Source organism: Callithrix jacchus, chromosome 8 (genome assembly GCF_049354715.1).
Source record: "Callithrix jacchus isolate 240 chromosome 8, calJac240_pri, whole genome shotgun sequence".
Lineage (NCBI taxonomy): Eukaryota > Metazoa > Chordata > Mammalia > Primates > Cebidae > Callithrix > Callithrix jacchus.
Genome location: NC_133509.1, coordinates 54049447 through 54063031, shown reverse-complemented (window position 1 = coordinate 54063031; position 13585 = coordinate 54049447). Strand labels below are relative to the sequence as shown.

The window sequence follows — 13585 nt, the reverse complement described above, 5'->3', positions numbered from 1 at the left end:
TGTTGGCCTCATATATGTCTTCTTTCATAAAGTATCTGTTCATATCCTTTGCCCACTTTTGAATGGGCTTGTTTGTTTTTTTCCTGTAAATCTGCTTGAGTTGTTTGTAAATTCTGGATATCAGCCCTTTGTCAGATGGGTAGACTGCGAAAATTTTTTCCCATTCTGTTGGTTGCCGATTCACTCTAGTGACTGTTTCTTTTGCCGTGCAGAAGCTGTGGAGTTTCATTAGGTCCCATTTGTCTATTTTGGCTTTTGTTGCCAATGCTCTTGGTGTTTTGTTCATGAAGTCCTTGCCTACTCCTATGTCCTGGAGATGACATGAAATTTTAGCATGGATGACTCCATTTTGATTTTTAGTGAGGTCTTCTGGAGATAAACACAGAAACTTAGAAACAATGGCCTCCTGTAATTTTTATTTAACAACAGCAATAGAAAACTAATACACATAACACAGTCTCTTAGACTGGTGACAAAGATCCTCTCCTGTCAAAAGACAAAATTGCAACAAATTTAGTCTCAATCTTAATTGTCTTATTTTCATTTCTAAAATCAAACAATACCTCATTCTACAAAGTACAATGGATGCTCCCATGAGCTGAGCAGAGGAGGTTAGCTTTATGAACAGAAAAGTGCTGAGGAAATCAAAAAACAGAAAACAAAAAGATTGGTCACTTCAAAGTTACTTTACTTGTAAAGGTTAAGGCAGAGGGGACTTCCTTATCATGGCAGCTAAAACTGACCCATTTGGGAATTTGGCTATTATCTCTCTCCAGATTTCTCAGAAAATGCGATAAACAACTTCATCTTGGTGATGTGGAATTTCAGCATTTTTGTGTGGTCTATCAGGCCTGGTGAAGGAATATAGTCAAACCAATTACCTCCTATGAGTTTTATTCACACTCTCTTTACCTAACTCAGGCCACACTCTTCTGAACTCTTCTCAACCGGGCCCTGACTTTTGGGCTTCTTTGTTTGCCTCCACTTAATCCAGTTTTAGCAAGAGCCCTACTGGGTCAGTTTAGCAGAACTCCCCCACTCTTGGTGTCTGATCAAATTCATTATCCCCCACCCTCAATTTCTTACCACCTTGGCCTGCCTTCAGCAAAAATCCTCTTAGGTCACTTTTGCCAGAATTCCCCTTACCCTTGATGTTTCCTTTTAGTAATTTTTTAGCCACCACATCTGGCCTGTTTTATTTTGTTTTATTTTGAATGAGCCACTGTGGCCTTACTTTTTGTTCCCCAACTTGAAGTATATGAAGGCTTTTGGTCTCCCTGGGATTGGGTGGAGGTGTGAAAGTAGCAAGGGGTCACCTGTACACTGACTTGAGACCAGTTTAATAAAAGTGCACACATTAAAAATAAAGTATTAAAGGCATAAAAATAAAAGTATGTGTAACTATGCATGTATAAATTGCCTTAATTTAAAAAAAATGAAATTTAAAAATTATTAGAACTACCTTGGAAAACACAAGATGTACAGAAACCTGCCCTCCTTTAAGTAGTAGATAAAGGAAAGCTATGAAATCTTCTCTAAGAACCTTTAAGAAATTGTCTTAATCTTCTCAGGCTGCTGTAATAAGATACCATTGACTGGGTGACTTAAAGAACAGAAATTTATTAATCATGTTCTAGAGGCTGGGAAGTCAAAGATCAAGGTGCCTGCAGATTTGGTGTCTTGGTGAGAGCTGATATTCTGATTTGTAGACAGCTGTGTTCTCACTGTGTGCTCACATGTCCTTTCCTCCATATGTACTCATGGAAAGAAAGAGCGCTCTCTCTCTCTCTCTCTCTCTCTCTCTCTCTCTCTCTCTCTCCCCCCCACCTCTCTCTGTCTCTGTCTCTCTCTCTCTCTCCCCCCCCCTCTTTTCTTATAAGGGCACTAACCCCATCATGAGGGTCCTACCCCATGACCTAATCTAGATCCAATTATCTCCCAAAGACTCTTCCTTCAAATAGCCATGACATTGGGGTCTAGGGCTTCAACACATGAACTGAGGGTAAGAGAGACCCAAACATTCAGTTCATAACAGAAATAAATCTTGGCCTAGTGTGCTGGCTCACACCTGTAGTCCTAACACTTTGGGAGGCTGAGGCAGGAGGATTGCTTGAGGCCAGGAATTCTAGATCAGTCTGATCAACATGAGACCCTACCTCTATTTAAAAGAAATGAAAAGTAAGATTAATAAAATTAAAAATTTTTAAAGGACAGGCATGTGTAGTGGCTCACACCTGTAATCCCAGCACTTTGGGAGGCCAAGGTAGAATGATGGCTTGAGCCCAGGAGTTCAAGACCAGCCCGGGCAACAAAGCATGATTCTATCTCTTCTTAGGAAAAGAAGAAGGTAGGGGAGGAAAAGGAGGTGGGAGGAGGGGGAGTGAAGGAGGAGGAGGAGGAGGAAGGGAAGGAAGGGAAGGGGGGAGGAAGAGAAGGGGAGAGGAAAAGGAGGAGGGGAGGAGGAAGAGGAGGAGGAGAAGGAAGAAGGAAGAAGAGGAAGGAGGAAAAAGGATGGAAAGGAGGAGGAGAAGGTGAAGGAGGAGGGGGAGAAGATGAAGAAGAAAAGAACACTGAGAATGTTGACTGCTCTCTTTGAGGATATAAAGTATGGGAGGTTGGGAGGGAGTTTAGATAGGAGTGACTTCGGGCTTCTGCCTGGTCCCCCTTCCAATAGAAGATTAACGGTATCCAATGATCCAGAATTCCATTGATCTGTCATTGTTTCCATTACCCCTAGGTAACCGTGACTGATAAAGATGCAGGGTTCAAGTGGAGGAGGAACCTGTCTAGCCTGGTGGATATTTTGAAGGGAGTGACAGATACTACCAGAGATTATCAATTTCTCAAGGTTATTCTTTACCTGGGTTGCCCCTTCTCAGACTGCCTACAGAAAGGCCACCATAATATTTTGGTGAGGGGCTAGAAAAAGGGGAGATGCGGATGCTTTCATGACTCAGTCGTAGCAATGACCTTTCTAGTTCATCCTGGATGACTGACACTAGCAAATATTTGATTACCAAAACTCTAGCCTTTTAGTTGGGTTTTCATAGTACCTACTAAATGCTCTTGAAGGGTACCAAAAAATTTCATTCCGAATTTGACACATTTTGAAATAACTGTTCAGAAGACCTGTAAAGTTGTCTTTTGTGGTGGAAAGGTGCATCTGCAGAGACTCTGCATTGACACAGACAGGCTTTCTCTGGTGCTCTCCCTTGTCCAGATCTAGGAAAGATCAAGAGTCTGACATCTTTATTTTTTTTTTTTAATTTTTTATTGGATTATAGGTTTTGGGGTACATGAGCAGAGCATGCAAGTCTGACATCTTTAAAGGTCTGACAGAAACCTTTACCATCTATTCTTTCTAAATCTGTGAGATTTCATTTGTTAAACAAGACCATTTTTGCTACCCAGGCCTCTTCTTCTTCCCTCCCATAACCTGTCTTGCCCAGATGCAGGCCCCATTCTTTCTGTAATCTCTGCAATCTCAAGGTGGTATAAAAGCAACCATTTGGCCATTTCTTTGAGTTTTTATATTTTGTATGACTCCCACACACGTATACATCAAATAAAATTTGCAGGCCTCTTTTCCCATTAATCTGTGTAATCAGTTTGTTTTATAGACTCAAATTATCAAACATTCAAGGGAAAAATTTAAACTTCCCTACACTCTCATCTTTCCCTGTCTCCCACTTTATGAACAGAACATTATCTTAGTCCTTAAACCTCCTTCTAGGCTGGGCACGGTGGCTCATGTCTGTAATCCCAGCACTTTGGGAGGCCGAGGTAGGCAGATCACGAGGTCAGAGTTCGAGACCAGCCTGGCCAACATGGTGAAGCCCCATCTCTACTAAAAATACAAAAAAAATTAAAATTAGGCATAGTGGCAGGTGTCTGTAATCCAAGCTGCTTGGGAGGCTGAGCCAAAAGAGTCGCTTGAACTCGAGAGACAGAAGACACAGTGAGTCGAGATTGTGCCATTGCACTCCAGCCTGGACAACAAGAGTGAAACTAACACTCTCTCTCTCTCTGTCTCTCTCTCTCTCTCACCCCTCCTTTTCCCCAAAGGCAAAGGAGATTAATAAATTAAGTTGTACTTTCTCGATTCTGGTGAGAATGTACAAAGCTGAAATCATCTGCTTAAAAAAAAAGTTTGAACTGGACACGGTGGCTCATACCTGTAGTCCCAGCACTTTGGAAGGCCGAAGTGGGAGGATCACTTGAGACTGGGAGTTCAAGACCAGTCTGGGCAACATAGCGAGACCCTATCTTTACAAAAATAAAATTTGGAAATGACGTATTTGTGTTGGGACCTCCTCTGTGTTATATACAAAAATATCCCAGTGTAGCTCCTACTCTCAGTAGGATGCATGAGCCTTCAACCCTCTCAGCCTGGGCTCAGAACATTTCCTGGAGCGGATTAATCTGGAGTTTGATTTAAAGGAGAAGCCAGTGGCCGCAAACACTCTTGGTTATGAGAGGTATCTTTTTCTTTCACTTTCTCCTTCAGCTGCCCTAATTGCCATTCACTGGGCAGAAGAAATAAAGTGAACTTAGGGTAGATTCTTTCCTCAAGCAATGAGACTCTTACCCCTTTTGTCATGGCAATGGATCTCAGAGTCCACCTACTTCCCTGGTCCCCGATCTCACCATGGCCTGAGGCTAAACAGTAGGATAGCTTGGAGCTTGTGGATGAGGGGAATTACTACTGTGTCCTCTGTGTTCACCCAGAGAGACTGAGATCAGAACCACTGCTTCTCCCCGGCCAGGCCTTGTCGGGCTCATGGGAAGCACATGGGCCAGTGTACTGGGGATTCCTGGCGCCTCAGGGATTCAAGCAACTTTCACACCAGTAAAGGCGGCCCTGCCTAGCGCAGGCAGGACGCGGAGGTGGACAGTTGCGGGGCGCCATGCAGCCGCCAGAGGACTCAAGTGCCTCAAGTCTCCGCGCGATGGCGTTCCCCGAACCGGGAAGGAAAGGTGGTCGGACTGCGAGGAGGTGCGGACGGGGCCAGGAAGTCTACAGGCAGAGCAGGTTCCCGCCTCACGCCCGAGCTGCCGGCCTCCGCATCCGGCCCACCTGTCCCTCCCAGCCCACCAACTCAAGGGCCCCACCCCGATCTGCGCTCGCTGGGTGACCTCGACGCCCGGGCGGGGACCAAGGACCCTCTGAGCTCCGTGCCCAGCTCCGAGACCCACTCCCGCTCCGAAGCTGAGGCCAGGAGTCTCCAAACAGGAACGACAGAGGGGCCGAAGCCCAGGGGCAGCCCGCTCCAGCCCTGGCCGCCGCGGAACAATGACCCTGGGGCTGCCGGCGCCGCGGCGAACGCCGAGGAGCAGGGGCGCCCGGGCGCTGGAAGCCCCGCCCCTCGGCCGGCGCCCTGACAACGCGGGCGGGCTGGGCTGCGCCGCCTGCTCCCCGCCCCTCGGCGGCCAGCACCAGGCGGGGCCCAGGCCAGAGCGCTGCCGCTGCTGCAGCAGCAGCTGCTCTGCAGAGTGGTGGCCGGGGCCGGGGCCGGGGCCGGGGCCGGGGCGCCCTGCCTCGCACCTTCTCCTGCCATGAGCCAGGGACGTCCGGGGGACTGGGTCCCCCTCGATCCCACCCCCGGACCCCCAGCCCCCCCCAACCCCTTCGTACATGAGTTACATCTCTCCCGCCTCCAGAGGGTTAAGGTAATGTGTGGGGAGTGGGCGTCGGGAGGACCCGTGGGGATAGGAAAATGGGGCCGTTTGAGCCCTGGCAAAGGTGGGCTTGGGGATCCTAGAGAAGGAGATGGCTGAGAGGCTTGCTGAGCGGGAGTCCGGGGATGCGCACGTGGGGGCGGCCGGGGGTGGGCAAGGAGTCCTGGAGAGGACGCTGCGGGCTTGGGCTCTGGACAGCTCGAAGGTGTGGAAGAACTGAGTAGGTGGGGATGGAGGGCTGCAGGGGACCCAGGGTTTGGAGAGATGAAGGACGCTGGGGAATGCGGATTACATCCTGCGGAGGCTGACGGCTAGGACGGAGTTAGAGGCTACGGGAAGCCGGGGGTGGGGGCGGGGGCGTGCCGAGTTCTCCTCCGGGGCTTGACTTAGACGGAAGGCGTTTCTGGGCCGGGAGCCTGCGACCCTTAGCCCTTCGTACACCCCCTCTTCCCACTCCCTCCAACCCCCCTCCACCCCGCACTGCAGCACCTCCCGGTGGGGGCAGGGAGGCTGAGAAGGGGGTTGGCTACAGGAAGTGTAGGGCCGCGCCAGCCTTGGGGAACTGCGAGGTGGTGTGGGGAGGGAGTGTCCAAGGTTTCTGCTGTCATCACCTCCCCAGAGGCAGGCTCCAGGGGCTATGTTTGTTTACCTGCTCCTTCCCCAAGGCAGCCTATGGAGTCAATCTGGCTCCCGGCAACCTCTCCCATGCGGAGTGGGGCCGAGCTCTTGTCTCCCGTATCCCCCAGTGGTATGGGATTGCTGTTGGGCAGTGCTAGAAACTGATCTCGGGCCTGAAAACTGGACCTCTCGGTATTTACAACCCTCTGCGTACTAGGCCCAAAGTGGAAAGATCTGTGCACCTGGTTTCTGTTGGGCATAGGAGCTATTTATGGAATAAGATGTGGGGGGGGGGACCTATCTCTAACCTACTGTACATCAAGCACAGCACCCTGCACTTTCGCATGCATTCTTATTAAATCCTCTAAGTGCTAGATGCATTTTATGACATTCGGTTTTATAGGTGGGGTAGGGACCAACTGAGAGATAGGAAAATAAGGTCCTTGATCCCATTAATCTTTTATCCTCTTGCCCTCATTGGTATCCTTAGCCCACCTTGGGTCCCAGTCCTCTCTCCTGTTCCCACACCACCTATCACCTGCAAGGGATGATGACTGTCTGCTCCTGGGTCTATCCTTTGTGGGAGAGAGATGCTGTGGAGGGAGCATATCCAAGCCCTAAAGTGGCATTCTCTCCCACCCTTTGCAGTTCTGCCTCCTGGGGGCACTGCTGGCCCCCATCCGAGTGCTTCTGGCCTTTGTCGTCCTCTTTCTCCTCTGGCCCTTTGCCTGGCTGCAAGTGGCCGGTCTTAGTGAGGAGCAGCTTCAGGAGCCAATTACAGGATGGAGGAAGTAAGTGGGAGGTCAGCCCCCAGAGACCCTTCTTCTCTTCCCTGCTGTCTATTTCCCTCCCTCTTTGAGAAGAAGAAAAGGGAGGATTCTGAAACTATTCTGTTTAACTTGGGTGAATGAGTCAGCCAAGCTCAGATCTGGTTCCCAGACCTCACCTGTAAGTAATGCCCTGATGTGTCCCGAAGTGGCCAGAGACCTTGGCCCCTTTGTCACATCCTATTTAAGGGTAAAAGAGAGGTGCCCTACTTCTCCAGTGCCTGAACCTGGGGGTGGGTGAGGGTTAGAACCACTGCTTCCGCTGATACCCAACCTTGCCCTGGTTAGGACTGTGTGCCACAATGGGGTGCTGGGCCTGAGCCGCCTGCTCTTTTTCCTGCTGGGCTTCCTTCGGATTCGCGTTCGGGGTCAGCGAGCATCTCGCCTTCAAGCCCCTGTCCTTGTTGCTGCCCCACACTCCACTTTCTTTGACCCCATTGTTCTGCTGCCCTGTGACTTGCCCAAAGTTGTATCCCGAGCTGAGAATCTTTCCGTTCCTGTCATTGGAGGTGAGAGAGTTCAAACAAACGGGGTCGTGAAGGGGAAGGGTGACAACTCTGGGCAAAAGTCAGGAATGGAGACACTGGAGAGAAGAACTGGCCTCAAGTGGGGAGGGACTGTTGGCAAATGAAATATAAATTACCACCATTGGTCAACCAGTCTTAGATTCGGAGGGCTGGGACAGAGAGGTATTACAGGGAGTTCTGGTCAGTTCTCTAAAAGGACAGCTGCTATAAAGGACAGCCCCAGGGCAAACAGCTAGCAGAAACTTATACTGTTGAGAGAGTGGAGGCTGCAGATGTTACTGCCCCTGGGTAAGAATGAAGTGATTCTTCTTCATATCCTTTCCAAACCCCAGCCCTGCTTCGATTCAACCAAGCCATCCTAGTATCCCGGCATGACCCAGCTTCTCGTCGCAGAGTGGTGGAGGAGGTCCGAAGGCGGGCCACCTCAGGAGGCAAGTGGCCACAGGTTTGTAAGGGTCTCAAGACCGTCTCCTCACTTTCCATGTCCTCCTGAAGAGACTTCCCTTTCCTCTCTCCTCAGCCTTCAGCCTTCTTCACCTCCTTCTGCTTTTTTCCTCCCAGGTGCTATTCTTTCCTGAAGGTACCTGTTCCAACAAGAAGGCTTTGCTTAAGTTCAAACCAGGTGAATAAAATGATAGTGGGTGGTGGGCTGTAGGAAAAAGAAGTTCCAGAGTTGGGGAGGGACTCTGAAATAACCCAAGAAGTGGAAGAGTGGAAGGGATAGGAGAGGAAGGGAGGGAGACAGGGAACCTCCTAGCTAATGCTGATAAGTTGGGGAGTCAGAGAGAAAATTATCAATGAGTGGAGCAAGACCATATCTCATTTGAGAACTGTCCCAGACCTCCATACTTCATGCCCTCTAACTACTTCTGTGTACTAACCTCTGCCTTGTGGGGGTGGGGGTGGAAATGGGATTTAGGAGCCTTCATTGCAGGAGTGCCTGTGCAGCCTGTCCTCATCCGATACCCCAACAGTCTGGTGAGTCTTAGTCCAAGAAAGAGTGGAAAGGGGGCACACAAATCCACTCCAAATGGAAATAAAATGTAAACTGTTGGTGCTATGATGGGATGTGCACTGGGGTGTGACCAGAGGTGGGAGCAGGCCCTCTGCTCAAAGGTGATTGGCCAGTTCCAGGGGGAAAAAGTAATGCTCTTATGCCCTCACCTGTTTCTCCCATAGGACACCACCAGCTGGGCATGGAGGGGTCCTGGAGTGTGAGTTCTGGTATTTCCCAGGGTGAGGGTGGGGTGCAGGGTCCATCAGAGAATCCCTGCCTGTCTTCCAATCTCCAGACAAGGTGAATGGCCCCTCTTCATCTGAGGACCAAGAGAACTCTAGAGGAGATGCCACTTTTACCCTGATCTCCCCATATAATCTAGCAATGCTTAGATTAGCTATCCTACCTAAATTGTTCCTACTGTAATTATGGCTCCTATGCACTTATTTTCCCATGCTTCTGTGATTTTTCTCCCTCGGTTGTCCCTTCTTGAGAATCATCACTATCAGGCATGCCCTTGCCTTTTTCTTCCATTACTCACACCTCTTCTAACCTACAGTTCTTCCTCTGGCATATCCATGCCGCTCTTCTCACTTTCCCTACCACGTTTCTGGCCCTTCCTTGTATCTCCCTACTGCATATTCACGCAGCTGACCGTATGGCTAGGATTCTGTCCCTATATCAATGCGCAGAACTTTTCCCACTCCCCACCTGGGTTGGGGGAGGGGAGTGGGGTTTGGAAGCCAGGGAAGGAACCCATAGTTAGAGATCGGTGAGCATTGAAATCTCTCTTCTCTTAGACTCAAAGTCCTCTGGCTCACAGCCTCTCAGCCCTGCAGCATTGTGGATGTGGAGGTATGGCCCTCATGGGTGAGGTGGGAGAATGGACATCTCGTACCTCTGAAACTTTGGGAAAAGAGGGTGGGAGTGGTCATACCTCACTTTGAGGTTCTGATAAGAATTGTGTGTGTCTGTTTCAGTTCCTTCCTGTGTATCACCCCAGCCCTGAGGAGAGCAAGGACCCCACCCTCTATGCCAACAACGTTCAGCGGGTCATGGCACAGTGAGTGCCCCACAAAGTATTTCCTGGAGCAGTTACACAGGGCAAAGGAACCACAAGGTGGTGGAGGGGGGCGAGTTTTCAAGCAAAGATTGAGGAGCAGGCAGTGAGAAGGGCTCTTGGACAGCTGAGATGGAGGAGGGGAGATTTAAAGGGGCCTGATCAACTTTTCCAGTCAGTGGGCCAGAGTCAGGAATGAACCTTCAGGAGTTTCTTCTGTTTCCTTCCCCTCCATCCCATTCCTGTTCATCGTGTAGGGCTCTGGGCATTCCAGCCACCGAATGTGAGTTTGTAGGGAGCTTACCTGTGATTGTGGTGGGACGGCTGAAGGTGGCGTTGGAGCCACAGCTCTGGGAACTGGGAAAAGTGCTTCGGAAGGCTGGGTAAGTGGTCTTGAAAATGGGAGTGTGAGCGGTGTCACAGAGAGAGAGAGAGAGAGAGAATGAGAAGTGGAGAAATGAAGAGGAAGGAAAATCTCAAAAATGAAAAAAACTGGGGAAAAAAATAATGGAGTAAATAAAAGGAAGTGGGGAATAAATGGAGGGATATATAATAAGTCAGGTGAAAAAAGTAAGAAGGACTATTAAGGGACTCACTCAGTATATCTTAGAAAAACAGCAGCTGAACCTGTCCTGGTAGAACTCTTGGTACTGGGGCTAAAGTCCTGCTGGATGGTATGTCCAGAAGGAAACTGAGACAGCTCTCTGCCTTCAACAATTCCATTGTAGGCTGTCCCCTGGCTATGTGGACGTTGGGGCAGAGCCAGGCCGAAGTCGAATGATCAGCCAGGAAGAGTTTGCCAGGCAGCTACAGCTCTCCGATCCTCAGACGGTGGCTGGTGCCTTTGGCTACTTCCAGCAGGTAAAGGAGCTAGAACACAGAGCAGAGCAGAACCGAGGCTTCTCTCCAGGCTGACATGTTCCTAGTGGCCGTATCAGTCACTCAGAGTTTGGAGTCAGTGGATGTTCTAACAGCTGTTAGATGGCCATCCCCTGAGATCCACTGAAGATTCATTTTTTAATCAAGCATCCAGTGCATTGAAAAGCAATGTTATCATCATCATGAGGAGAAACAAGGGAGAAATAATCAGTGAGGACTATAAATTTCTGAAACCACTTTAGAGATTGGCAAAAGTGGGGAATCATGAAGACTTTGTGAGGCACTGGGTGAGGGTCTTTGAAGAAGAGTCATGAAGGTTACGTGCAAAGATGACAGTAGAAATATCACTAGACAGGTGAGGTGGTAGAGAGCTTTGAGACCCAGATGTATCTACAGGAGTTGGCCAGATTCTTTTAAATACCCTATAGCTTCTCCAGAGGAATTTTCTCAAGATTCTTAGCAAGCCATGTATTTCTCAAGATTTAACCAAGTTCCCTGATCAAGTTACCAAAGTCCTAAAGGATTCTTAATGCTTATGAACAAACAAGAGTGGTCCCAAGGAGCTTTTTGATCGAGATGCAGAATGTGACTCTCAACATCCTCTGAAGGGACAGAGAGTGACCAGGTATCTAGATTCCTTAGACTGAGCAGACGGTCTATGAAAAGAGCTTCCCCCACTTGGCCTGTAGCAGAGCAGAAACAAAATTCAAATGCCGTGGTCCCGCATGGAGCTGGGACAGCAGCCATCATCCTTGTGTTTTTCATAAGAAATTATGCCAGTGACCCCCTTTCAATCTGTTGGACTAGTTCTTCTACATAGGCCAAGTCAGAGAGAACCAATTTGTCTAGCCTGGGGACCAGGAGTGCCCTCCGCTGGCATGTCAGAAACTTCATAGTACCTGCAGCATTCCTGAGGGATTCCCTTACATTCCTAGGAGATCCCTTTATGGAAAGGCTTTGTCACCACATGACCTGGTATAGCTTGAGAAAGCCTATGACCTGAGAGAAGTTCCAGGGATCCTAAAGAGTTTGGGGCTTACAGTTCTGAGGGGAGCAGTCACAGGGGTCACCCCATTATCTGCTGAGAAGAGGAGGAGCCAAAATCCAAAGAGCATGAAGCAGGGTACAGGGTCCCCACATTGCCCTGGTTTCTTTTTCACACCAGGATACCCAGGGTTTGGTGGACTTTCGAGATGTGGCCCTTGCACTAGCAGCTCTGGATGGCAGCAGGAGCCTGGAAGAGCTGACTCATCTGGCCTTTGAGGTACTGAGGAGTAGAGGGGGTACTTAATGGCTATGCTCACCCCACTCCAGGAGGCCTGTTTGGTATGCTGTTTCCAGTAGCTTCTAGATAGCAGGCACTTGGTATCCAACCTAGTGCCACACTGCCTAAAACTGCAAAGTCTCAGCCTCTATGTTGAGGCCTAACTGGAAACAAAAAGAAGGAAAAAGCTATAAAGTCTACAGTTCTGCAGAAAGGAAACTGAGGGTTAGGGAAGGCTTGTGCACCACGCTTTTGGAAGAGGAGGAGCCTGTCAGGCTTATCTGTGGGGCAGGGTGAGGCCATGGCATGAGGAGAGAAGTTGACTTGCATCCCTTTGTCTCCCAAGCTCTTTGCTGAAGAGCAAGCCGAGGGACCCGACCGCCTGCTGTACAAAGACAGCTTCAGCACCATCCTGCACCTGCTGCTGGGTTCACCCCGCCCTGCTGCCACAGCTTTGCATGCTGAGCTCTGCCAGGCAGGATCCAGCCAAGGCCTCTCCCTCTGTGAGTCACTGCCTTCTCAGCCCTACAAAGGCATTTGGGGCACCAGGGAAAGCACTGGGCTGTGAGGGAATAAGGGTTAATGGCCAGTACTGGAGATCAGAACCTATGAGAAGTGAGGCTGGGAGGAACAGGCTAGAAGAAGAAAGGACAAAAACCTGGATTTGAGAAGTTAGGCAGAGTAGAGGGACAAGATGTTTTAGTTCTGAGAAAAGAGCAGGGGGATCCTCTTCTCATTCTTAGATCTTTTCACTTTTCCCCATCTCACTCTGATTTGTCCAGGTCAGTTCCAGAACTTCTCCCTCCATGACCCACTCTATGGGAAGCTCTTCAGCACCTACCTGCGCCCCCCCCACACCTCTCGAGGCACCTCCCAGACACCAAATGCCTCATCCCCAGGTAGCCCCACTGCTCTGGCCAACGGGACTGTGCAAGCACCCAAGCAGAAGGGAGACTGAGCGCCTGAGCCTCTCACCCCCTCCTCCTCAGGGCAGCGCCAGGGGCCTCCCCTAAGCCTCAGCCCCATCTCTGCTCCTGTTTGAATTTTGTTATTGTTGTTTGTTTTTTGTTTTTCTATGTTGATTTTAATTTTTTGTTTGGTTGATTTTTTTGTAAGAAACTATTTTATATATAAATATAAATCTATATCTATATCTATTAAAAAAAATGAAGTCCAGTCACGTGTGATGCTCTCATTACTTTGGAAGGAGAGGGATGAATGGTTGTAGGACACCCATTGAAAGATCCCAAAGGTTTCCAAGGTTCGTCCTCTTGGCCACAGCTGGATGAATCTTCCTCACTCTCAGATGGGCAGGGCTCTTTCCTGCACCGAAATCTTACTGAGATTCCATATCCTCCCTTCCTGCTGTCATCTCTCTATGTACATTTTAACAGACTTTCTCATGAACCTCTTTTCAGCTCATTCCCTCTTGTTCTGCCCTCATTAGAGATTAAAAAATAGCTTGCTACCATTCCATATTTAATAATCCTACTGAGACTTGATTCCATTGCTCCTAGTGGAAGCACAGAGCTGTGACTGTAAGGAACCAGCCTCCTCCCTGCTGGTCAGACCAGCCACACAGGAGGGTTTCTCTGCTACAAGATGAGTAAGGACACTGAAGTCCTTTCTGTCCAGCCTCTTCTCAAAGAAGAAACAAGGCCCCCTAGAGTTACCTTGTCTGGACACAATTATGGACAATTAGAAAATTAAACTGGGCACAATAGCTCATGCCTG

At 49.2% G+C, this 13585-nt stretch overlaps 1 protein-coding gene across 3 annotated transcripts; it reads left to right on the top strand.

The window, feature by feature from the left end:
- The first annotated feature begins 5449 nt into the window (after nucleotides 1–5449).
- Nucleotides 5450–13027, top strand: LPCAT4 (lysophosphatidylcholine acyltransferase 4). Of its 3 annotated transcripts, none has more exons than XM_002753589.5 (14): nucleotides 5450–5670; nucleotides 6946–7088; nucleotides 7413–7633; nucleotides 7984–8096; nucleotides 8213–8273; nucleotides 8571–8629; nucleotides 8831–8865; nucleotides 9449–9503; nucleotides 9629–9711; nucleotides 9966–10091; nucleotides 10437–10569; nucleotides 11753–11851; nucleotides 12198–12354; nucleotides 12634–13027. In XM_002753589.5, exons 1-14 carry the CDS (start codon nucleotides 5557–5559, stop codon nucleotides 12807–12809), a joined length of 1575 nt encoding a protein of 524 aa, XP_002753635.1. In that variant the 5' UTR covers nucleotides 5450–5556; the 3' UTR covers nucleotides 12810–13027. The 3 variants fall into 3 exon arrangements, with proteins under 3 accessions (XP_002753635.1, XP_078190555.1, XP_035115833.1); XM_078334429.1 differs by having other exon boundaries at nucleotides 6946–7245; XM_035259942.3 differs by lacking the exon at nucleotides 5450–5670 and adding an exon at nucleotides 5683–5899 and having other exon boundaries at nucleotides 6946–7245.
- The last annotated feature ends 558 nt before the right edge of the window (nucleotides 13028–13585 follow it).